This window comes from Pelodiscus sinensis, chromosome 10 (assembly GCF_049634645.1).
Source record: "Pelodiscus sinensis isolate JC-2024 chromosome 10, ASM4963464v1, whole genome shotgun sequence".
Lineage (NCBI taxonomy): Eukaryota > Metazoa > Chordata > Testudines > Trionychidae > Pelodiscus > Pelodiscus sinensis.
In genome coordinates this window covers 27,027,623-27,053,486 of record NC_134720.1, presented here as the reverse complement: position 1 = coordinate 27,053,486, position 25,864 = coordinate 27,027,623, and the positions used below count along the sequence as shown (strand labels likewise).

Here is a 25,864-nt window from a genome sequence, read left to right as displayed (position 1 = left end):
ATTAAAAGAATCAAATACTTACAGGCTCCTTCATGCACTGTTTGATCATTAGCTGGAGCTCCAACCAAGACTGCCTGAGAGTCCATTGATCTAAGTTCTGAGTAAAATTATTAAAATGAAAAAAAATGTTACGTTTACAGTAGAATTTTTAAAAACTCTCTAAATTGAAACAATTGAACTGATGTCAACACAGCAGGTTCTCACATTGTTCTTTACAACTTTGGAATCTGTAAATTTTTCTAAATAATTCAAGGATCTAATAGTCCATATATCACCGCTTTGCATTCTCCCTACCTATAATATAAGCTCATCAATATTTTTAACCAGTTCAAATTTTTGGATGTGACAAATCTTCTGATGTTACCAACTCTGCTGTGTTCAGACACAACTATTGAAATCTGAATTCACTGACAGGATAGTTTGTCCTCAGTACAGATCAAATCACACACAGTATTATGTCACCTAAATATTATGTCACAAGGTTTGATCATAATTATCTGACATTAGGATGAATATGATTTGTCCATGTCCACACCAGCCAGCATAATCTTAGCTAACTCCATTCTTCATAATGCTGTTTAAACAGGATACAATTTTCTAATGAAAACATGTCCAGAGCAGAAGCAGATGATAAAAGAATCCACTAGGCTTGAAATCGCTGTTTTAACAAAACAAAACCAGTTCTGTAGTTCTGTATTATTTAAACATTGTCATGTAGTTAATGTGCTTGGCTTTAGTGCCTCCTATTTACCTATAGTCATTTGGATGCTATGGGAGTTCCTGAACTTTTTATCTATTGCACATGAAATCAACACCACAAATTTTATGTTGTGAAAGTAATCTGTCATGTCTATACTATAAGTTGTGATTACATGGCTAAAATCATGTAGATTAGCTTGTTGTCAGTTGTGTTTTCAAGGGGGGCTGTAAGTTTACATAGGAGTAAAAAACAAGAATCTGAGTGGGCAGCTAAACAATTTCCAAGTCAGACCAATGCAAAAAATAAAACCTTTCAGTTATTGAGGCAAGAATATTTTTTCATCCACACACTGGGGCTTTACATGGGAACACATATTCCCATAAAGTGTTTTTCGTTTATTTTCCCCACACTAATAAGTGCAAAAGAACAGTTAGGTAATTCTATAGTTGGGGTGGGATTTACCACCTGGAGAATGGATAGGGAGTTTGGTCCCTGCCCACAGCCTATGCTCACTAGTACACACGTTTCCTTGTATTTCTCCGTTTGTACGTATTTAACAATTTTCTCAACTTGTGCTGAGATTTTAAACTTCTTGGGTCAGGGATGAGGTCCTCATACATGACTGGGACTCCTAAATGCTATAGTAATACAAATCATAGATAATGAAAATATTGTGCAAGTGACTGGAGTGTGTGAAAAACCCTGTGCCTTTACACTGGCTCAATATGGCTCTTTTGCAAAAAACTTATCAGCAATGGCTACGCCCACTGCTATCCTAGAACCCTCCTCAAATTCAGCCCAGAGATAAATACAGGCAGTCCCCGGGTTACGTACAAGTTAGGGACTGTAGGTTTGTTTGTAAGTCGGAACTGGCTTCCAGATTCAGCCGCTGCTGAAACTGACCAGCGGCTGACTACAGGAAGCACGAGGCAGAGTTGCTCTGCCCTGGGCTGCCTGGAATCAGCCACTGATCAGTTTCAACAGCAGCTGAATCTGGACGCCAAGGACAGAGCATCTGGGGCGCTGCCGGGTAGGTCCCTGCAGGAACGGCGCTGTGGGGACCAACCGGGCAGCACCCCAGCTGCTCTGCCCCAGGTGTCCCCAAGTCAGCCGCTGCTGAAACTGATCAGCGGCTGATTCCAGGAAGCCCGGGGCAGAGCAACTCTGCCTCGGGCTTCCTGTAGTCAGCCGCTGATCAGTTTAAGCAGTGGCTGACTTGGGGACACCTGGGGAAGAGCAGCTGGGGTGCTGCCCGGTTGGTCCAGTAGTGCCGAGGAGCGGCGCTGCAGGACCAACCCAGCAGCCCCAGCTGCTCTACCCCAGGCGAGAAAAGCCTGGTATGCTGGGGGGCGCACTAGCTGCGCTCCCCAGCAGACCAGGGAAACCCGGACGGCGGGACCGCGGAGATGCGCCGCGGTCCCGCCCACATCCTCCCCAGCTTTGCTCCGTGTCTTCCTGGTCTGCTGGGGGGTCTCCAGGAAGATGAGGAGCAAAGCCGCGGAGGGGCTTGGGCAGCAGGGCAGCCCAGGTGCTTCTGGGCTGTCCCGCTGCCGGCTTCCGCCAAGGCTTTGCAAAGCCGCAGAGGGGCTCGGGCAGCCGGGCAGCCCAGGTGCGCCTGGGCTGTCCTGCTGCCAGCTTCCCCCGAGGCTTTGCAAAGCCGCGGAGGGGCTCGGGCAGCCGGGCAGCCTAGGCGCGCCTGGGGTGTCCCGCTGCCGGCTTCCCTCGAGGCTTTGCAAAGCCGCGCCTTTGCAAAGCCCCGCAGCCCCAGTCCCTCCGCGGCTTTGCAAAGCCTCGGGGGAAGCCGGCAGCGGAACAGCCCAGTCGCACCTGGGCTGCCCCGCTGCCCGAGCCCCTCCGCGGCTTTGCTCCGCGTCTTCCTGGTCTGTAGACCAGGGAGACGCAGAGCAGCTTTTCTCGCCCCGGAGTACACGGGCGGCGGGACCGCGAGGTCCCTCAGTCCGTGTCCTCCAGGGCGAGAAAAGCCCCGTTCGTAACTGCGGATCCGACATAAGTCGGATCCGCGTAAGTCGGGGACTGCCTGTATATATTTTTTACCTAGCAGTTAATACAGCCTCAGAACTGATTGACTTTTCAATGGATTCCCTGTTGATTGCTAGGATGGGATAGGAATTAGTAGAGTGGTGTCCCAGTCTTTTTAAAAAGTAGATCTCTGACTCCTCTGAAAACCCCCCTGTGGTACTGGGTATGGAAAGGGCCGTAGAGACATCATACCACACTTTTTTCCATGAAGGGTAGGGACCCTTTGCTCATACATCAGCATGAGGTGACTTGGTACCCATTGTATTGCTCGGACAGAGTAAAAAAGCAAGGGAAGTTAAACCTGCTGAGTGTTTACCGTAAACAATAATTCCTACATGCTGATCTAAACAATTAGCATTTGTGAGCAGAATGTGGACTGCATCCTAATAGGCTAAATTCTTAACATGTTTCCAGACCCAGGGTTCACAGAGGATGAATCCTTCTATTGGAGAAAACAGGCAGCCACCAGAAATCTACAAGGTAATACTTTTCCATCTAAATCACCCACAATTCTGAGTGCCACAGCAGCAGCAGCAAAGAGGGAGCCTGAACTAACTGAAAGAGATTCAGAGTTAGACTTTGTGATACTGTGTCTTCAGAACCGATTTTCTCTGTTTTCTGATTTCTCCAAGTTATCTGAATATCTTAAAAATGCTTTTCATCTCAAGTCTCTTACTTCATTTGAGAACCCTTGTCAAAGTTGTATGGCTTTCACACACCCATTGAACTTGAACAAATTTTTGACACCTATTAAAATTGTTAGTTCCCATTCTTAAAATCCACACTTCAAGCACTTCTGAATGTAACAAACTTACAAAATCAAAAAATGCAATCCCACAGCTTTGCATGATGAGTATCTCATTGGACAGAGATATTACATATTACCTGGTTTTAAGTTACAAATTTCACACAATTGGGTAGGTTAAAGATGAGTTTTAACACTAAAATGGCACATTTCTAAGGCCAGTACCAAACTTTATGTTAAACTTTGTTTCTTGCTGCTTTAAACTTTGATATAGTATGTTGATGCAACAGGAAAAAAAAATATGGTAATTGTGACGGGCCGAAGGCAGCCCGCACGGAGGAGGACTTCCCCTGTGGCTGAGAAACTGAGCCGCAGCCAACCCGGCTCCCGGCGGGCACTGGGATTGCCGGGCAGGACGGGGCGGGGGAACACACGCCAACACAGGAGGGGCGGTGTGCCGGGAGCACGTCATGTCCGGCGGGCCTTTTAAAAAGGGCGGACGGCAGATCTGGAGGATGGCTCCAGAGGGGCTTGGAGCCAGGTGACGCCCTCCCTCCCCCCCCCGGGAGCAGCCCGGAGCAGGGCCCTTTTGGCGCCCGTGGATAGACGTGTTTCGGGAGTGCATCCCACATCTATTGCACAGGGGGCGAGTAGACCCCTGTGCTTAGGGCCCTGGGCTGGGACCCGGTGGAGGGGGTGGCCCCGGGTCCTCCTCCCCTCCCACCACCGTAGGGAGTTGAGAGTTGCTCCAGTGCTGGTGAGCGGGAACCTCCAGTTGAGACTGCGGGGAAGAGCCCCGCACAAAGGGACAGACAACCCCTGGGTTTACGGATCCCCCAGACTCAGCTGAGCGGGGTGATCGCACCCAAAGACACTAATCCGGACTAGACTCCGGGACCAGCAGACCAGAATCCGGCGACTGGGTTCGCTGACCCCCCCCCTTCCTGTTGGAAGGGGGTGATCGCACCCCTCAACGCGGTCACAGTAATATATAGTATGGCTCTGTCTAAACTGTAGACTTCGGTTGGCACGGCTATTCCAGTCAGTGAAGTGCCATGATTCCTGACAGACTCAGCTATGAAAGCAGAAGTCTTTAGTGTACACACAGGAAAAATGTGGTTTTGCTATAGTTAGCTTCACTTGTTGAGCATGATTTTAATAAGCTGGTACACAATGCAGATTTTTCTGGTATAGCTACACCTACACCAAGATCTCTCTGCTAGTACAGTATACTCATATTTCTATAATGGTCAAACACTCCTAGAGTAACAGGGACTAGTCTCCAAAGTCTAGCCAATATACTTAGTGTTTTTACCATGTGATGAAATACATAAACAGACAAACTTGGATTTGATTTTGGTGAGTACGCTTGAATAGAAACTTGTGGGGTCAATAAAAGTACCTGATAGGAAATGCCCATCAACCACAAAAAACAGGGAGAAAAAAAAACTCCGGGTTGTTAGCTCTTGTGCTTTCAGTTGGGGCTGGAGCCTCTCACAATGATATAAGAAGCTCCAGGCCTTGCATGCATTTCAGCTCTGCCTAAGGAGGCGGGGGGGGGGGGGGAAATCCCCTCTGTTTGGCTGCTATTCCCACTTCCCTATCTCCTGCAGAAGAACCACCAATCACGGTTACTTCAAGAAGCAGTGAGAGCTGCAACTCCTTCCCTTAAGAGCTGAGCAAAAGGGAGGAAGGGGGAAAGAGCAGATAGAGCCTATGGCTCAGGGTGGTTCTGCTCCCTCCTCTCCACTCTTCTCCTGTGAAAAATGGGCCAAGTCTCCTATCTGCATCTCCTTCCTGCAACTCCTGGAAAGGGGGAGGGGGAGTTGAAAAATCCCTGGAGCTGCCCAAGCCCCTGACCTGTGAAGGGGAATAAGAGAACCCTATTGCAGCTGCTGCCCAGGCCTGGGAGGAGGAATCAAGAACCCCAGGAGCTGCATGAGGCACACAGAAGGGAGTGGCTGTACGCAGGGGTCTCCAACCTTTTTAAGCATGAGATCACTTTTTGAATTTAGATGTAATCCAAGATCTACCTCAAATCCAAACACCCTGCCCTGCTTCCTTCGTGCAGCTTCTCCGAGGGCCCACCTCCTGCTCACTCCATCCTCCCTTGCCTTTCACCAGGCATTGGGGCACAGGCTCTGGTCTTGGATGAAGGCATCTGGACTGCAAGAGGGGCTCTGAGCTGAGCCTGGAGCAGGCAGTTCGGATGCCGGAGGGGATTCTAGGTGCAGGCTCTGGGAGGGTGTTTGGATGCAGGGGTGGCATGGGGTGCAGGACGGGATTCATGACTGGGGTAGAGTTGCAGGATGTGGCCTCCAGCTGGAGCAGGAGCTGCTTACCTCAAGTGACTCCTAGGTGGTGGAGCAGAGGGGCTAAGGCAGACTCACCCCTGCCCTGGCCCTGCACCACTCCCTAAAGCAGCCAGAAAACTCCCTCCATCCCAAGTCCTGTTGTGTCCCCTGTCTGCTTTGTGGAAATAGGATACAGAGTGGGAGAGGGAGCACCTTGGCATGAGCACCCCTCACCCTTTCCTGCCCTGCACAGAAAGCCGGAGGCTCCTGAGGGGACAGCTCCAAGACAAAGGGCAGGAGTTGTGCAGCAGTCTGTGGGAACAGCTGAAGCGCTGGCACTTGAGAGCCTCTTGGCCAAACCAGTCAGGATCACCTGTCAGAGGCTCCAAGATCTACCAGTAGACCCCGATCGTCTGGTTGGTGGCCACTGCTGTACAGGCATATGTAAGGGTTGGGGAGGGATGACATAAAACTAATTAATTACAATTCTGGGGTTTGGAGAGAAATTGGAAGCACTGTACAACCAGTCAGCCATCAAGAGCTCTCTGCAGGCAGGGGACAAATCACCACATTCAAATCTGGGATAGCTGGTGTTGGCAATGCTAACTCTCTCTCATGCAGGGGGTTGGAGGTAGAGGTGGGAAAAACACATTCCAAAAATTAATTTTCACAAAAATCTCTCATGATTGGGGGTGATCCGAGTCATGATTTTTAAATTTGGGGGTTGGTAACGCTGGGAATTGCATGACATGCACATTGAATTGATGGTGCTGCTGAATGAGACTTGAGAATTAATATCTTACAGCAATTTAGAATATTTTTACATTTTATTACCTGAAGTATGCGCTTGATGTGTTGTCTTTGCGTGTTGTCGCTCTCCAGGCATTCTTTAATACCATGAGGGTAGCAGATAAGCTGCAGTAGTTTCTGTGCTTGCTTGTTTGAAAGAACAGGATCCAATACAAGATCTTTGTCTGTGCATAGCCTCTCAGGTTCTTTCAAGCAGTGCTCTCCCACCCATTCCTGAAAGTAATCAGACAGCTGGATCGATAACGTAGTTGTGAATTTAACACTAATTTTTCACACAAAACACAAATTTTCCACATGCAGATATTCAGAAGTTAGTTCCACATATGATACTTGAAATTTCACCTTTATTCAGAAACTTACAACTGTTAGAAGTACACTACGCTTCCAATGGCTTTCCAAAATTTGTTTCTTTAAAAATGCTAAAAGCTGCTTGATAATTAACTGATGCTACCAAATGATATCCACAAGTTTCATGAGTACCTTTTACTAGCCAATTCATGGAACACCACTAACATTTCTCAGTTAAGGCCTGCTATTTCAGCTACCAAAAGGGCAGGCATTTTAAGGTTCAATTGGGAAAAAGAGGGATTAATTAAAAAGACTGGGAGACACTAAAGTCTATAGGCCAAATTCATCCCCAGTATAGCTCCACTGACTTTTAAATGATCTCTGGTCAAAGCCAGGCCAATATAAGGGAGAATTCAGATTCAAATAACATAAGAAAAATATGTACAATACATCCTCAAAGTCTTTCATTCAAACACGTTAAAGCCTCTTACATGACAGATTTTTGTCAAAAGAATGCTGTTTATAAAGAAAAGCTAGAAGCACAGTTTTTACCTGCTGGCAAATAGTTCTTAGCACATATCTAGCGTATTCACTTAGACTAGCAGTTTCTATGGAAACAGCTTTTCCACATTTCAGTGAGTGTGAGGCACCCCAAATTTCATCATCATTAAGGTCATCTAATAAACCTCTCATAGTAAAGTCCTCCTTCTTCAAAGAGTTAACACCGCTGCTGCCAATTTCCGCATCACCTACATAGCATAAGCACAGGAGCAAAAACATGAACATCTTTTCAGAATCTAACACTTTATTGTACATATTCAGTTAGGGAAGCACTTGAAGGTATGTTCTAGCCAAGAAACAATGCAGAAATGAAGTTTGTGCATAGCCAAATTAGACAGTGGGCAACACCAAGAAAAAACAGATATTAGAAAAATACAACTTTTGAAAAATGTTCCTTCCTTGTTTTGCTTCAAATATTTTACATTTAAATGAAATCTACTTTTTTTCTGAACTATCAACAGTTAACACAGAACATCATAAATAGAGAGAATACATCCTTCAAACCCCAGTAAAGAGTATGCACGTGCGCACAGACTTGATTTGGCTGTAAAATAAGGAAAAGTTGGGTTACTCACCCTTTGAGGTGTCCCTTTTTCCAAGTCTTCTGTCTTACTCTGATTTATTAACTCTCCATAGATCAAGAGACAAGTTTTGACTGGGGATCCCCTTAGCCCACCTTACTATGAACTTCTTGACAAGAGAGATTTATTTTCCTGGGAATGGAAAAGGGCAATGCATGCTGAGGGAGCCCTGTCAGAAAGGGCAAACATTGAATAACCCGTCCTTTCTGCAAATCATCAGCACATCTGCACACACTTGACCTGAATATTTAATTTTGGCAGGAGGAAGGAGGACAGACTAAGAAAAGTTAGATCATTTGGGCAGAAGCAGTAAATATTCACAGAATACCTTCTATTGAAATGGCAACTAGCAATTTTTGAAGAATTTCAAATCTTAGATTAAGAGCTCTCTCCCAAAGCAAGATGCAACTACTATTTTTAACACTGAGAAATAAGCTCCAAGATGCTAAATATAATTTCACAACTGTTGTAGGACCTTCTGTAATCATTCATTATGCAGAAAATGTTTCCAGGTGCTGTGTAAGTTAGTGGAACAACATATCCATTCTAGAATTCAGCAGACACTCTTGTGAACCATAATGGATATACCATATGCTCTCTCCAGCACTTATCAAACACCACAATTTGATCTAACAACAAACTCAATAACCAACATGGCATAGGAAGTCCTGATGAATCAACTAGTTAAAACACTTGGACACAGCCACATGAACCTATCAAACAGCCCCATCAAGTCAATCTCCATTTTAAATAGTCATCCAAGTATCGGTCCATCTTTCGGTTTTCCGTCATGGTTAAAAGTGTCTCCACAATTCAAGTTCAACTCATCTAAAACCAGGACACCAGATTTTTTTCTTTTTGGTTGCCTCTACAAAAGGGAATGTTTTATTAAAATCTTCAACTATTGCTGCCACTGTCATAGCAATTCCAGTGAAAGTATCAAAGAAACTGTTAAACGTAGACAGTTATAAGCAGCCACTGGCATTTTTAGCACAATTATGTCTACAGTTGCTTAGAGCAAATCTACACAACATGGTGCTTAATATGTCATCAGCTACTAGTGATCTGTGTAGGCTTGTTCTCCCACCACTACAAGTGGAAAGCTGTACCACTGGCAGCAAAGACTGGAAGTTTTAAAAGAAGTTCTTGTATCAAGAAGAGCTGTTTCACCACACAAAATCCTCACAATTTGTATCACTTTGATGTTCTTCTCCAATAAGCAGTACACCCCCCTGTACTTTTTTACTCCTCAAAATTAGAGGACATTTTGGGTACGTCTAGACTGCAAGCTTCTTTCGAAAGAAAAAGCTTCTTTCGAAAGAGAGCATCCACAACTCAAAACAGGATCGAAAAAGCTTTCTGCTATCTGCTTTTTCGAAAGTCAGTGTCCAGACTGCATGAATGCTCTCTCAAAAGAAAGCCCTGATTGCTAGTCACAGAGTGGCCACCAGGACACCTGTGCATTTTTTGATTGCTTCTTCTTTAAAAAAATGTCCCTATTCTACGTCTACATATGCCTTTTTTCTTGAAAGAGCTCTTTTGAAAAAAGGTGTTCTTCCTCGTAATTTGAGGTTTACCAATGTCGAAAAAGCCCCTCCATTGTTTCGATTTAATTTCAAAAGAACGCAATTGCAGTCTGGACGCAGGTGTAGTCTAGACAAACAGTTCATGATAGACAGGTTTGTAACTGAACGATGCCTTCTTGGGCATAGAATAGATCTCAACCTGCTGATATATCGGTTTATTTGACTGATTGAACTAGATGTGGCTCTGATTCTTCACCTAACTCTGCACAGCAGGATCCCTGCAGCCATATGGAGGGCTACTGAATCCAAAATACAGGCAGTCCCTGGGTTACGTACAAGATAGGGACTGTAGGTTTGTTCTTAAGTTGAATCTGTATGTAAGTCGGAACTGGCGTCAGCTGCTGCTGAAACTGATCAGTTTCAACAGCGGCTGAATCTGGACGCCAGTTGTGACTTACATACGGATTCAACTTAAGAAACCCAGGCGTCCCCAAGTCAGCTGCTGTTGAAACTGATCAGCGGCTGATTCCAGGGAGCCCGGGGCAGAGCAACTCTGCCTCGGGCTTCCTGTAGTCAGCCCCTGGTCAGTTTCAGCAGCGGCTGACTTGGGGACACCTGGGACAGAGCAGCTGGGGAGCTGCTGGGTTGGTACAGTAGCGCCGAGGAGCGGCGCTGCGGGACCAACCCGGCAGCGCCCCAGCTGCTCTACCCCAGGCGTAGGCAAGAAAAGCCTGGTCTGCTGGGGGAGAGGGGGGCACTAGCTGCATCCCCCCCAGCAGACCAGGGAGACGCGGGTGGCGGGACCGCCCGCGTCCTCCACGGCTTTGCTCCTGGTCTCCCTAGTCTGCAGGGAGATGGGGAGCAAAGCCTTGGAGCACGCCCGCAGCGGGACAGCCCGGGCGTGCCTGGGCTGTCCCGCTGCAGGCGTGCTCCAAGGCTTTGCTCCCCACCTCTCTGGTCTGCAGGGAGACCGGGAGCAAAGCCGTGGAGCACTCCCACAGCGGGACAGCCCAGGCGCGCCTGGGCAGTCCCGCTGCAGGCATGCTCCGCGGCTTTGCTCCCGGTCTCCCTGCAGACCAGAGAGACGGGGAGCAGCTTGTCTCGCCCCGGAGGACGGGGGCGGCGGGACTGCAGCGCATCTGGGTGTCTCGCCGCTCCAGTCCTCCGGGGCGAGAAAAGCCCTGTTCGTAACTACGGATCCGACTTAAGTCGGATCCGTGTAACTCGGGGACTGCCTGTATCCCTGTACTTGCGGAAGCCCTACAAGTGAAGTCAGTTGCAAGATTTGGAACTAACATTTATGATAAGAAGAGAGACTTGCCACCAATCAAGTGCAATAGTTATGACTTCTTATAAGAAAGAATGATAAAGAATTGTAAACAGAGTTTCTACATCCAGCCTCTTTCTTGAGCATGACTGGCACAAGTAATGTCAGTACATAGGAGAAAATCCTCCTACACATATTTCCAAAATTCTTACAGGGTCCATAAATCACAGAAATATTTTAAAACTATAATTCTTTGTTAACACTGATTAGAAAAGATCAGTTCCATGGCAAATGTATTTGCAAATGGACTGAAAGCAAGAAAATAGGAAAAGAATATTCTAGAAAATAGAAATATTTTTTAAAAATCTCCCAAAACTAACATAAGCCAGAATGAAACCAACGATTAAGAGAATTAATAAGCATACAAGGCCTTAGGCATGAGATATTTATACAGTACTTACTCAGTTCTTCTAAGCCAACCCCTCCCCACCATGGAAATCAATGGGAGTTTGCCTGACTAATGATCTGAGGATATGGCACATTATAATTAGTAAAGATTGGAACCTCATCTGAACTGTGAAGCTTGAGCCCACCTCAGGTAATGCCACTATAATCCAATCTGTAGCACCTCAACAATAACCATAGCACAGCAAAACCAAATAAAACAGGCCTAAAACCAGACAAAAGGACACAAAACGTATGTGACTGGATGACAACATGTGGGCCCAGATTTGTCTTCCTTGCACACAAGAGGCATTTACATAGTGTTATTGTCATCAAGCCTGGTATTTGCATTGAGAATCACACACTGACAAGGGATACCTAGTCATGCAATGACACAAGTTATTTATTGATTTCTCTGAATAAAACCCAAACCATTGCAGTATGGTTTGTGAAAAGGCTACCCTGAAAATATTCCTACTGCAGTTCACTATCGTCTTTCACTGTGAGGAGAAATTAAAGTTTTCTAAAACTAATTTCTGCTCCCAAAATTACTTACTAAACATATCACCCATTAAGCATAGTGTACCCTAATGCTTTTGTCAATAAATTAAATGCATTTTTTAAGGAATTAATTTGAAATGTGAAGGCATTTTTAAAAAAAAATCAGTATTTTATCTTCCAAACTATTATATTTTGAATATTAATAAAGATGGGCTGAGGTGGGATTGTGCTAGGTAAATGGGTGTTCTAGAACTATGTACTCGATAGCCCACGAATACATAATTCAGAATTTTTTTAAGTGGCCTCAGGCTGCCTCGGAAGGAGCAGGACCTCAGGTGGAAGGGGTGGGGCCAGGACACTTCAGTGCTTCCCTGCCCACAGACTCTGATTGGTCTTTGGTTGGGGGAGTGCGTGAAGTGTTTGCCCCTGCTCCCTTCTACCCCCTCCCCCCGAAAGAACCACCAGCTGTTCAGAACAGCTGGAGGTTCTTTCTAGGAACCTGTGCCTTCGGCAGTGGGAGACTTCACACACTCCCTCACCTCCACCCTCAGGTCAATCAAGGCCTAGGGGGAGCACATGAAGTCTACCCCCGTCCTGCAAGTGACCGCTGTGCTTAGAGTCATCCGACAGCTAAGCAGGGCAGTGAGGAGCATGAAGTCTCTTGCTCCCTGTCCTCCGGCGTGTGGTGCTTAGAGTCAACCACCAGGGGAAGCGGCAGGACCTCTGCAGGACGGACCAGGCCCACAGAGGCCATTTTGCCCACCACTGTTATAGCTTTTAACCTACACAAGCTCCACAGCTTTTGCATTGCAATACATAATGCAATCCCTGCACAAGTCATTTATTCAAACCACAGCAATGCATAAAAATAAGAATTCTCATGTAATCATTGCAAACACCAATAAAGTATGAATGTTAGGCCATGAGTACTTTTTTAACTCCACCTCACTCCACCCCAAATATAGGTGTATATTAGGGACATTATAATGGTATAGCTTTGTCACTTATGATATGATTTTTTAACCAGTATAGCTATGCTAGTATAAGCCACAAAAATAGCCCTTTCTACTGTTTTAAGTACTTTCATGCCAAGAAAACTATGCCCACACTAGGAATGTTCTGCCATTTAATTGTACCAGTATAGTTACATTGGCAAAACTTTTGAGCTTGGACCAGCCAATACTTCACACATCTTCACTTAGGATACACTTTTGTCAGCATAACTATGTTGTGTCAAAAATAGCTCCAAGCATAAGGTATCCTGAATTTTTGCCTGTATCGCATGGTTTGCTCAGGAGGGCTGGAATACGCTACGATGACAAAAGCATTAGCAGACACTGCATCCTTACTGGAAGTACTTTGATGATACAGTATACAACTGTAGCTATTCCAGCAACATTATTCTAGTAGAACTAGCTTTAGATGTGAGAACTGTCATAAGTGGAGTGATAGTGGGCACTCTGGTTTTGAAGGCTTATTTAGCAATGGCTCTTTCAAGACCTCTAAAATTCAATAGCCATTTGAATTTACTTAGAGTTCCAAACATAGGAATAAGTGAAACTTAAGAATTAGGTTCAGAATACAGGCAGTCCCCGAGTTACGCCGCAGCTACGAACCGGGTTTTTCTCGCCCCGGAGGACAGGAGCGGCGGGACGCCCAGATGCGCAGTGGTCCCGCTGCCCGCGTCCTCCAAGGTGAGAAAAGCTGCTCCGCATCTCCCTGGTCTGCATCTCCCCCCCCCCCCCCAGCAGACCAGGGAGACGCTGAGCAAAGCCGCGGAGCACGCAGGCAGCGGGACAGCCCAGACACGCCGCGGCTGTCCCGCTGCCGGCGTCCTCCGAGGCTTTGCTCCCCTCTCCCTGGTCTGCTGGTCTCCAGCAGACCAGGGAGACGCAGAGCAAAGCCGCGGAGGACCCAGGTGGCGGGACCGCAGTGCGTCTCGGTCCGCCGCCTGCATCTCCCTCGTCTGCTGGGGCGGGGGGGGCGGTGCAGCTAGTGCGCCCCTCTCCCCCCCCAGCAAACCAGGCTTTTTTCCGGATGCCTGTGGTAGAGCAGCTGGGGCGCTGCCAGTTGGTCCCACAGCGCTGCTCTGGGCGCTACTGGACCAACCCGGCAGCACCCCAGCTGTTCTGCCCCAGGCGTCCTGACTCAGCCGCTGCTGGTCAGTTTCAGCAGCAGCAGCTGAATCAGGACGCCTGGGGCAGAGCAGCTGGGGTGCTGCTGGGTTGGTACTGTAGCGCTGAGGAGCGGCGCTACTGGAGCAACCCAGCAGCACCCCAGCTGCTCTGCCCCAGGCGTCCCCAAGTCAGCCGCTGCTGAAACTGACCAGCGCTGACTATAGGAAGCCCGAGGCAGAGGTGCTCTGCCCCGGGCTTCCTGGAATCAGCCTCTGATCAGTTTCAACAGCAGCTAACTTGGGGACGCCTGGGGTTCTTAAGTTGAATCTGTATGTAAGTCGGAACTGGCGTCTAGATTCAGCCTGTTGAAACTGATCAGCGGCTGATTCCAGGAAGCCCGGGGCAGAGCAACTCTGCCTCGGGCTTCCTGTAGTCAGCCGCTGGTCAGTTTCAGCAGCGGCTGAATCAGGACGCCAGTTCCGACTTACATACAGATTCAACTTAAGAACAAGTCCCTATCTTGTACGTAACCCGGGGACTGCCTGTACTCCCCTTAGAAACATCTTAATCGTTTTTAGACTGAGTCAAGTTAAATTTTACTGCGACTTTCTGAAAGGAAGTGTGTGCAAGAGTCACATCTGCTTAAAGTCAAGTAAGCAGGGGGCTGACTCACCAGAGAAAACTTCTGTCTCTTGACCTATGCGGGGGAAGTTACTCACTGGTGTTAAAGAAGGATAGGAAGAATTCAAATTTGTCTTCTGTCAGATACTTCAATATCTAGGAATTCCCAATCACAGGAGCATCCCCACGAATATGAATTAAATCTATTCCTTTTTTAGCCAAATGTTAAAGTCAAGATCTTCTCTCACAATTCTATGAATAATCTTACCAAGCATCAAAATTGCTTTTAAGACAGCGAACACAGCTCCTACTTCAATGCTGTTGTGAGCAGCAGTTAAAAGGTGGCGGTCACAAGAAGAGCGAATTTCTGGAAATGACTTCCCTAAGAGTGGAGAAACAGGTATATGTAGCACTGTGTTATTCTCTACCAGCACAGATTTCTTCATAAGAACTTTTCTACAATGCATCAATAACTAATTAATGAGGTAAAGTGCTGTTTTGCATGAAGCTGTGGACCCAGTTGTCATTAATTAAAATTAATGGGTGTAAGTAGAAACAGCATGCTAACAGCAAAACAAGTTACAGTCATTTACAGCTAGTAAAATAAGTTTTGGATCCTGCCTTTGGGCAAGAGCCTTTAAAAGGTGTCACAAACATAAAATTCAATAATTTAAACTTGTAAGTTATCAAGGAAAGTAGAGTCTATTTTGGCTTCTGCTCTACAGGTTTATGAAATTCCTACAATTCTCTTCCACAACAAAGATTTATTTAAATCTAACAAAGTACATGTAAGGCTGATTCTGCATCACTGAAATAGGTGGATTTTTTCCACACTTCAGCAGGAGAAGGATCAGACCCAATGTCAAGAAATGACAAAATGGAGGTTGAACCCACAAGCTTTGCTTAGTCCACCTATGCATGTGTTTTAAGAGAGTCTGCACTATGACCTCATTATATCATATAAAATGTTAAAAAAAATCATTGTTTTTAAAGAGACATCTTTAGAATTTAAAAGAGGTGACTGTAGCAGTAAAAGATTTCTATTTGTTTGGTTGTCTTCATCAGAACTATATATAGAGCACTACAAATCTGCGAATATCAGCTTTATATCTGTGGATGTGGATGAGGCTATCCAAAGCTCATTTCTGCAGATATGGGTACAGACGCGGATACAAATTCTGTACCTAGAAACCTGCAAATTTGTGGATATCTGGCAGGGCTCTAATTATATTAAGCTGTTACATTTAATCTGAACTTTTATTAAACTTACTATGATAAAAGGCTGGAGTTTTAGGTTGATAGGATAATTGTTTTAATGCTCAAGTATCCATAATCCATTGACTTCAGCAGTCAAATGGTTTCATCTGCATAACCATTTGGTTTGAAAGGCACTAGTTTTCAGAAGTGTGTGCTGCTGAGGTGCTTAACTATTCAATAATATTTTGATTGCACAGACAGTTTAAAAATGAAAATCCAAAATGCAAAGGCAACTGTTGCTCAGCTTCTCAGAGAACATTATATTCCATGTCAGAAATGATTTGGTTACTTGATGCCATAACAATCCCTCTTTGGCCTCTGCTCCTTTTATCTAATACTGCCTACAATTTTCAAACCTAAGTGTGGAAAAAATTAATTAACGTATGATGCACAAGGCCTATGCAAAAGTTTCATAATTCACTTCATTTTCTACAATTAAAAAACCCATGCCACTTGCCAACATACCCGTTGCTTGGGGTAACAGGTAGAGCTGGGGTGTTCTAAAGAGATGAAGCAGAAGACGGCATGTCATTCTTGCTCCAGGTTCAGCATCTGGGTCTCCACAGGCTATGAAAAAGGGGACATTGACATAGGAAACCTCTCTCAAAGACCTTAGAAATCACTCACAAAATTTACTGGAAGAGCCACAGAAAGGTTCTGTCTTACAGAATAATATTTCAAATGTAACTAAAGCATTCTATTGTATGGGAGCCAGCATTTGTAGATTTTGGAAGGACTGAGATAAATTAAACAAAATTAATTAGTGGAGGAAAAAGCAAGGGAAGCAGTGATCAAATGGGAGCAGAGACTAAGACATTCTGGAGAGTATTTAAAGCCAAGGAATCAGCACACACCTGAAACAAAGAGAGAGAGAGCCAGAGGTGGGATTCCAAGGATTTTGTGATATGGTCTGATCAGTGGGCAAGGAAGAGAATTGTACCTATTGATCTCTGAATGGACTAGCAGGGAACAAGAGGAGGCCACAAAGAAAGTGATAGCAGTAGTTGGGGCTGGAGCTAATCAAGATACTGATGAGAATGTTAATCTGGGAGGGGAAGGAAGGAAGGGTTAGATGTCCGAAATGTTACGAAGAAAGACCTGACATGATCTGGAAATTATCTGGATTTGTTGTGTGTGTGTGTGTGTGTGTGTGTGTGTGTGTGTGTGTGTGTGAGTGTGTGTGTGAGTATGTGTGTGAGAGTGTGTGTGTGAGTGTGAGTGTGAGTGTGTGTGAGAGAGAGAGAGGATTGATAAAAGTATGGTGTTGTCAAAGAAGCAGAATACATTTTATATGACTATTACGCAATCATGTATCAATCACAGATTATTTGATTCACCCTGACAGTAGTACTACTTATGGAATATCTGTTACAAACTTAGAGAAAGCACTCCCTGGCCATCACATTTGCAGTAGCATTCTGCAACAGAAAGTGGTTTCAGAATGAGTTGTAAAATTTTGCAATCAACAGAAAGAAAAAGGTTGTTTTTTTTATAAAAAAAAAAACAACTCACAAAGTTTCCTTACCTGCCGCAAGAAGAGAGGGAAGTGCAACATGCTGAACAACATCCTCCAAAGAAAAACATTGCCGGGCTATCAGTATAGCAATGAAAGTGGCCAGTGAATCATGGAATGAAAGGTCACTCACCTTGAAAGGAAAAAAACACTGGCATGCTTTCATGTTACAATATGCAAATTTTCATTGATGTGATTAATGACCAAGTTATTTAACTATAAAAAGCAAACTTGGCTTACCAACAAAGTAAAATTATCACAAGCAAATAGATTCTTGCACTCAAAATACTTTCAGTGGCAAACTTCAATTGATTTAAGTTAATTACAGAACGTACTGATTACTTTCCTTCATACGTCAGTTGTAATGAAATGAATGGGAGACAAATTAATTTATAAAAGCTGGAACAATTATTATCTTTAAATAGAAACTGGTGATATACATATTCACTCCTTAGCTGCTAGCACATACCCAGAAAAATCCTGTCCTTTTAACATGAAAGCTGGCCTTTAACATGCATAGTCAAAGAATAAGCAATCCTATAAAGTACTAGAATCAGTTATTAGAACAAGCCAGATCCTCCACAGATAGAAACTCATAACCCCACTGGCTTCAGTGGAGCTCTGAGAATTTACAGCAGATGAGTTAGGATCAATTAAGGCTATTTAAGAGTGAGTCTATTCAATCCACAGAAATAGCAATTGTGAGGCAAGAGATGCATATAGGTATCACCCTGTGTCTGTCACATGAGGTACCTCCCCTAACTTATAGCACTACAGTAGTGCAATGAAGAAAAAAATGTATTAGAGTAAAAACACAAGTCAATACGTAGCCTATATTTTATTTTAAATGAAACCATGAAAATATAGAAAACAGAATTCAGGAGTTTCAGAAGATGCTTTGAAAATATAAATAGATACAGTTCTAAAACCATGTTCAGCAATGGATAGAGGCAACTTAAGATAGATGTATTAAACTGGTATTTCTATTTCAAAATACATTCAACTTACATCCACACTGCAAAGCAGATCATTAAAACCCCAGACATGATTTGAAGAACAGCAAAGTGCCTTTAGAACCCCTAACCATTCTGAACTTAGCACCGTGCAGCAGGCTGTCAACTCTGCGCAAAGGTTAGCTATATCATTAATTCTAGAAGACAAGAGAAAACAAGTTAAGAGAAGAAAAATACTCATTAGCAATAAATAATTTGGAGATAGATAAGAGTTTATGTCTAGACTAAGCATGTAAGAGTGTAGTCAATTAACTGATTAACCGATTATCAAAAGCTTATAGGTTAATGCTATAGACTACATGCATTTCTCCCACCTCCAAAGTGAATATTTTAGCAGGCTGGCCAGCAACCTAGCTCAGTCCTGGCTTGCAATAAGTCCAGGACCTACCCCTGCTGAGGCTCTGCATTTAATGTGTATTAGGAGCTAGGCCGACAGACAGCCCAGTTCAGTTCTGGCTCATGCTGGGTCCAGGAGCACAGACCACACCCTGTCAAAGACAGGGGCTGCTGCCATCCCGCGCTATTGCCTCTATATCTGACGCTATGTCTAGATTTCACAGATCTATCAGAAAAGGGTATGCAAATTGTGCTCCACAATTTGTGTATCATTTTCCCAATAGCTTTTTCAGAAGATGCTTTTCTGAAATCTGGCCATCTACTCTGGGCCAAATTTCGGAAAAGCCTCCTCTTTCAGAAGAGCCCTTCTTCCTCGTGGAAGTAGGAAGACAGGGCTTCTGAAAGAGCACATCTGCTCTTCTTTTTTTTTTTTTTTGCAGAAGAGCAGACGTGTTCCCTGGACGTGGCAGAGTTTTTCCAGAAAAACCTCATAGTGTAGACATAGCCAGAGGCAGCAGGATAAGGTGACAGGCATGAAAGGAGCCGGTTTTTAAACTGATTCCCCTCAGACTGGCTCCCACCTGACTCCCCCCTGGCACTGCTGCCTCTGATACTGCCAGCCCCACCGCCGGGTACTTCAGAATAGTCGACTAACCGATAAGAATTCATGAGGTTACTCGACTATTCAATTAACCAATATTTAACATCCCTAGTCTAGACCTGGGTTTTTTCAAAGAGGTATGCAGATCAGTTCTGAGAAACCCACTAACTGGCCACTCCAACATGTTCATTTACTGCTTCCCACGGCTGCCCTTGGCTGCAAATGGTGTACCGCAGACAACAGGAGCCATGAAACTCCATGGCTGCGGAGCCGGTAAACAAACACACCAGGAGTAGCCAGTTAGCTGGTTTCTCAGAGTGGATCTGTGGACCACTTTGAGAAACACTGGTCTTGACCTATATTTCAGAGTTTATCTAGGGTTCTCCAGTTGTGGACACCTATTTTTGCTAACTAGAACATTCGGTACATGATGCTCCCAGTGACTGACATGGATCCAACATGCTGTTGCACAAAGCACTGCATTCTGTAAAGATCCTCCTGTGGCAGAATCTGCTCATGTCCACATTCTACACACTGCTGTAATAATCTTGGTTCAAATTAAGACCTCTAAAGCTATCATTTGAAAACTTATAATTTGCTGGTCAATATTGTCCTGATAAAATATGTGCGGCTACATTGTATGTGAAGTTACAATATTCTAGTGAAGGGCCACATTGATTGGTTAAGAGATAAAAAAAAATTCCTTTTTCCCTTCCAGAGGGCAATTTCCCTGTTAACCTCAGTATGCTCCTTCTCATTGACTTACTCCTTTTCAGCTACTCCACATTGCAATATTCCCTCAGTTGCCTGGGGTATGTAGAGTAAAATGACAAAATATCAATATGCTCTTTCAGGAGGAAGAGAAGGAATAATCTACTGTATGAGGGTCACTCAGAAATTAGACAAAGGTCAGAATTAAATCTCAATAACCTTGAGCATGGAAAAGTTTGTCATTTACTGCTTCCCATGGCTGCCCTTGAATTCTGCCCTGAATTCTTAATTAAGTCTTAATAGGAACAAAACTAATACTCCATCTCTCTCAACTATTTTGATTTTGAGGGAACTGGAGTTAAAATCCAGATGTAAAATTGAGATGTAAAACTCATCACTACCTGCATGTAGGTAGGGTTTGCAGAATGGGAAATTAAGAAAACTAAGTCCCACAAAGAAACAGAAGGCAATTTTTTGACAGAAGGAATAGTTTTAACATTTGATAAAGATCCTAAGAAAATGTTTAACATTGTTAAAGATCTCCCAAAAAAAAAAGTAATGGTGAGAAGAAAAGAACTAATCTTTTTGAGAATGATGATCTCTAAAGAAAGTCCAGACACTGTCAAGACCATACCAAAATGCAAGGCCCAAAAAGACAATTAATGTTTGTTATAAAGGACAATAGTAAAGAGAAGTATAATATAGATGGTTTTTCTGTTCTCTCGTCTCAGAAAGGGTATTCTTGATTCAAAGTGAAAATCTTTGGATCAAATTTTAGGTGTCCAAGGATAATTTTTATGAGATGGGGGAAAAACAATGTTTTGTCCCACAGAATCTAATACTTTTGGCAACTCTTCTTCCTTCAATAAAATTGGGGTTTAGTCTGTCTTTTGTAGATGCTGAAATGTTCACTGTAAAAGTTATCTTTCAATAGCAGTCCTAAACTGGAGGATCCCAGATTACATAGAGGAAGACCTCAGGAGAATGAAAAAGTTGCATAGTATTGGATCTGCTCTTCCAACACAAGAACACATCTATGGCTATAGGCAGTACAGAGAAGGTTCTCTGAAAGTCACATGCCTTCCTTTCTCACGTTGATACCTATGACAACTAAACAATGAAAAAGGTAGAGAAGCCATGTCTACATTACAAATTGAGGTGTGATTCTCCTGCTTGCATATGTACATTTGGGCTAGCTCTTAGTGAGGTAGCCTAATTATAAATAGTAGGGTGGCCGCAGGATAATGCCTTTCTGTTTCAGGAAGGCTTGCACTCCTGGCTGAGCCATGCTTCTGTTGCTGCTGCCAGTACTGCTGCAACCAGTATACACACATTAGTGGTATGTGAGCAAACATGAGTATGTGTAGGCAAGCAGGAGAAAAATCACACAACTGCTCATAATGCAGTATAGCGAGCGAGCGAGCGAGAGAAAGAAAGAAAAACAACAGAGGTAGAAACAAAGAGGGAAGAGAGAAACAGGACAAAGAAAAAAATGGTGGCAAAGTGCCAGGAGAGAAACGAAAAAAGTTTGCTATAATTAACCAACCAGCCTATGCAAGGATGCTTCATCAGAAAAGGCTAGGAGCCTCTGGCATAGTCCCTTAAGACCTCTCTTTAAGACCTAGTCATTATCTTGAAAGAATGAACTGACAGGAATGTTAGTCTATTTTCTTCTCTGCTGTTGTAAGTACTTTCCATTTAGAGCCCAGATACCATGGACCAATAGGAACATAAGAAAAGTCAGACAGGTTCAGTCCCAGGCTCCATCTAGTCTAGTATCCCGTCTCAACATCCACCGGCACTAGATGCTTCAGAGAAAGGTACATAAAGCCCCATAATGGACAGCTGTGGGATCTCATGTAGGTCTCACCTACATCCTTAATAAGAAGAAAAATGGTTTAAAACCCAAAGCAGGAGATTTTATTTCCCCTCCAAAACTTTTCTTTAATGAATTAGCTATAACAAACCTGGATGTCCATTTAAATGTTCAATCCCTCTTTTAAACTAAGTACTTGGCCTCAACAATATCCTGTGGCTAGGAGTTCCATAAATTAATTAATTAATATAATAAAATAATATATTTCATCTGGAGAAGGGAATTGATCAGTACCCAACACTCCTTGAAAATGAGGATACTGTCAGGATGTGATGATAATTTTGCTGAGAGAGCAATCCAGTGTCAGAATCCTGAGAAATGGAGAAAAGCATAACAAGTCTCCTCTTGCTAGGAAGCTAATAATTGTACCTTGTGTCTTACAAAACTTTTCTTGTAATTTTACATATAGGCTGCTATTTATATTATTTGGTGATGCAAAGAAGCCTACACCTATTATTAATCCTCGTAATGTTATGCAAACCAGTCTGATGCAGTCTTGGTGAAACCTATTCTAAAGAATTGTACAACTCTGAATCGGGAAAAAAACAACCCAGGAAATCTGTCAATGAAGATAAACCAAAAGAATACAAAGGGAGAGGAAAAAAGGGGAAGGAAGGACAACATGCACATAAACAGCCCCAATTAGTTCTAATAATATCCCAGATACTTCATTTCACTGAAGCACTAACCCTTATTTCAATTACTTCTATAGTTCTATATCTGAATCAATTTCTCTTACCTTAGTGCATCTTGGTGCCCCATACATACATTCATGAGTGCATTACAAACAAAGCTGTAGCGATTGGCTGCATTGTCACTCAGGATCTTGCCTAGTATCGAGTAGTTGATGCTATGAGCAGAGGGATTCTCGATAAAATCCAACATGAACTCGGGATCCCATAACAAGTTGGAGTTTGAGGGCTGTACATTGCTGTATATGGTTTGCTTTACCTTTGAACAAGCACTACTAAGGGTTAAAAACAGGAGAGAAAAAAACATTGTTCACATGGCTTGAATTGTTGAAATATTGATACAGATTAAAACAAGATTGCCACTAAGTATTACTCAAAGAGTTCATCTAATAACTGTTAAATCCCATTGGCTATGTCAACACTGGCCCCAAATTCCGGAAAAGGGATGCAAAGCAGGTAAGTCAGAATAGGGAAATCCGCGGGGGATTTAAATATCCCCCGCGGATTTAAATAAACATGTCCGCCGCTTTTTTCCCGGCTCGGGGAAAAGCCGGAAAAAAGCGTCTAGACTGGAGCGATCCTCCGGAATAAAGTAGGAATAAGAGATCCTCCGGAAAAGGGCTTTATTCCGGAGGATCGCACCAGCCTAGATGCTTTTTTCCGGCTTTTCCCCGAGCCGGAAAAAAAGCGGCGGACATGTTTATTTAAATCCGCGGGGGATATTTAAATCCCCCGCGGATTTCCCTATTCTGACTTAACTGCTTTGCATCCCTTTTCCGGAATTTGGGGCCAGTGTAGACGTAGCCATAAAGTCTATCTTATTCTCTTTGGAGGCACTGCAGTGCACAACTGAGATTGCTCTTCTGGACACCATTTCTGAAAATTTGATTAAGTTTTCCTGAAGCAATAACATCAACTCACAAGTTTTTATACCAGCTTTGTGATATGTTTATTTAAAGCTTGAGCAGACAGATCAATCAGATCAAACCTTTTTCTGGTAATGATTTCAACACAGCATAACATAGCCTTATAAATATACACTAATGCTGCTTCTTTGCATTCACAACTTACTGAGTTAACTGGAGTGTGTGCGGGTGTAAAATTTCAGAATTTGACAATTTTTAAAAATAAAAAAAACCTCAGCAACCTAGAAAGATAGGTTTGATAATAGCTTTTTAATTATTGTTACAATGAACTGGATATCATCTTTGATTTCTTGACGGTCACTATCAATAAACAGAAAGAGAATATGAGAATGTCATGCTTTTGTGACATTACCAATACACACAAAAGAGAGGCAGTATAGGCTCAGGGTATTAACATGTTAGTGGACCTCCTTCAGCAGGAGAAAAGCTATTGTTCCTAGAAAGCAGATAAGAACATATGCAAAGATCCCAAAGAACATTTACATTAATTAATGAGATGCTGGCTCTGACTCCATAGTTAAGGCCCTATTTACATCAGTAAGATTAACAAAATTCAGAAATCATCTTAAGAGTTCCTTATGTCAATTTAGTGGAATCTGATTTGATATAAAACACTTAAGTTGCTTACAGAAAGTCTACAGAGGGGTTGCACTGATCTAACTAGATATGTGTAACTCTGGAGAAATTACAAAGAAAGTAAACTCTAATACAAGTTGGGGAAGAAGCTATCAGATCAGATCAGAAGTATTCGTGGGTCAGAAATGGATGTGATCCCCAGGGAAATTGATGCTTGGTCCTGCCATGGGTGCAGGGGAATGGACTTGATGACCTCTTGAGGTCCCTTCAAGGTCTATGATTCTGTGAAATGGAGCTCAGACACTGGGATCAAATCCTTCACAGTAAGTCTTCAATTCAAAGTTAACTCAGGCTCTAATTGGCATATTGCCCTCAACCCTTGTCCTGTACAGAGATGAAAACACTAAACTTGGGGTCAGGTTTTCTCAGATTAGCCGGCTTGTTTCATGCTAAAGGCTGAGTGAGGTTATTATACAGCCTGGAACCCTACTCACTTTCAGTGAGGATGTATCTAAACTACTGAAGTCCTCCAATGCCTTCCCATAATTCCTCCACAACCCCAGAAGGACAGATGCGTTGTTTCATAATTCACTGAAAAAAATCACAGAGTGGCTTAGCTTACTGAAGCAGCAGAGAGAGCTATGGGACATGCCACCAGAAGTCACTCACATAGGTGAGTGCAGCACCAGTGAGGACACAGTAATGTAGGTGTGGTGTTGCAGTGTAGCTCTTCCTCCAGGCTAGGCTAACCAAGACAACTACCCATGTTAACTCTGCAGTGAAGGCTTAACATCAGAGGCAGGAATTTTCTCATGATGAGAGCATTTAATTTCTCCTGCAAATAAAAGTTTCTTTGCTTACCAGAAGCTAGGTCTAGTTTAGTACTGTGGTCAAATTTAGTACTGTTTAGCTCCAATTTAATTTCAAATTCCATTTTCTAACAAACTTGTTTTCATTTAATATATTTTAGGTAATAACTTCTTCTTGGGATTTTCACCGTGGTCCACTCTGAGGATATTAAGTATTGAGTAATTTACTAGTTGAGTAGTCAATGGAATTTTCATCAACTACTCAACTAGAGGATAGGCACTTCCACATTCCTCCTTTGAAATGGAAATGGCAGCTGATCCCAGGATCTGTTGTGTGGTGCTACCCCATAGTGGCAGCACTGTAGGGAACTCAATACAGGCTCCATCTGGTGCTGCTGCTTTAAGTACCCCATTTCCCCCCCCCCCCCGCCCTTGCTGCTTCTATTTGATAGAGGCAGCGGGGGGGGGGGGGGGGGGAGAGGGGAGATCGACTAGTAGACTCGACTATCTGACAAGCATTTGCTTATCAGATAGTCAACTAGTCCTTATCATCCTTAGTCCATTCTCAAAACTAGGGAAGATGAGTTTCTGATTGCGGAAGAGAAGTGGAAAGACCTAATACAGGTTGCACCTCCCTGAACCAGGACTCTCTGATCTGGCAACATCTATGGTCTGGCAGGGCTAGCAGCAGCCTGGCAGGGGAGCCAAGGCATCATGAGTAGGAGGACTGGCAGGAGAGCCAGGTCTGGGACTGCACAGCAGCCCAGCAAGGGAGATGGGGCCCATGGTAACCTGGCAGGGAGGCCACGCAAACTGGGGAGCCATGGCCACATGGCACCCTGGTGGGGGGCCAGAGCTGCACATGCCAGAGAGCTGGAGCCAAAGCCAGGGTCATGCACCAGCCCAGCAAGGGAGCTGGATCCAGAGCTACAACGGTGTGACAGGGAGACCGGGCTGTGGCAGCCTGGCAGGGACAAGGGGGGGGGCAGCAGCCCGGCAGAGGAGCTGGGCCAGGGCTGCACAGCAGCCCTCAGAGCTGAGACCGTCAGCAGGCAGCCC

General features: G+C 44.1%; 1 protein-coding gene across 9 annotated transcripts in view; it reads right to left on the bottom strand.

Moving 5' to 3' along the window:
• Positions 1 to 25,864, bottom strand: part of MED12L (mediator complex subunit 12L) — a 348,149-nt gene that overhangs the window by 67,663 nt on the left and 254,622 nt on the right. For 8 of the 9 annotated variants that reach the window (XM_075937723.1, XM_075937726.1, XM_075937725.1 and 5 more), the window contains 8 exons: positions 22,542 to 22,769; positions 18,274 to 18,415; positions 17,278 to 17,398; positions 16,218 to 16,319; positions 14,764 to 14,877; positions 7,430 to 7,626; positions 6,614 to 6,802; positions 23 to 97 (listed from right to left, as the gene is read on the bottom strand). In XM_075937723.1, the coding sequence (XP_075793838.1) occupies positions 23 to 97; positions 6,614 to 6,802; positions 7,430 to 7,626; positions 14,764 to 14,877; positions 16,218 to 16,319; positions 17,278 to 17,398; positions 18,274 to 18,415; positions 22,542 to 22,769 (1,168 nt within the window). The remainder of the gene's footprint in view (positions 1 to 22; positions 98 to 6,613; positions 6,803 to 7,429; positions 7,627 to 14,763; positions 14,878 to 16,217; positions 16,320 to 17,277; positions 17,399 to 18,273; positions 18,416 to 22,541; positions 22,770 to 25,864) is intronic. The other variant, XM_075937724.1, reaches the window with a different exon arrangement.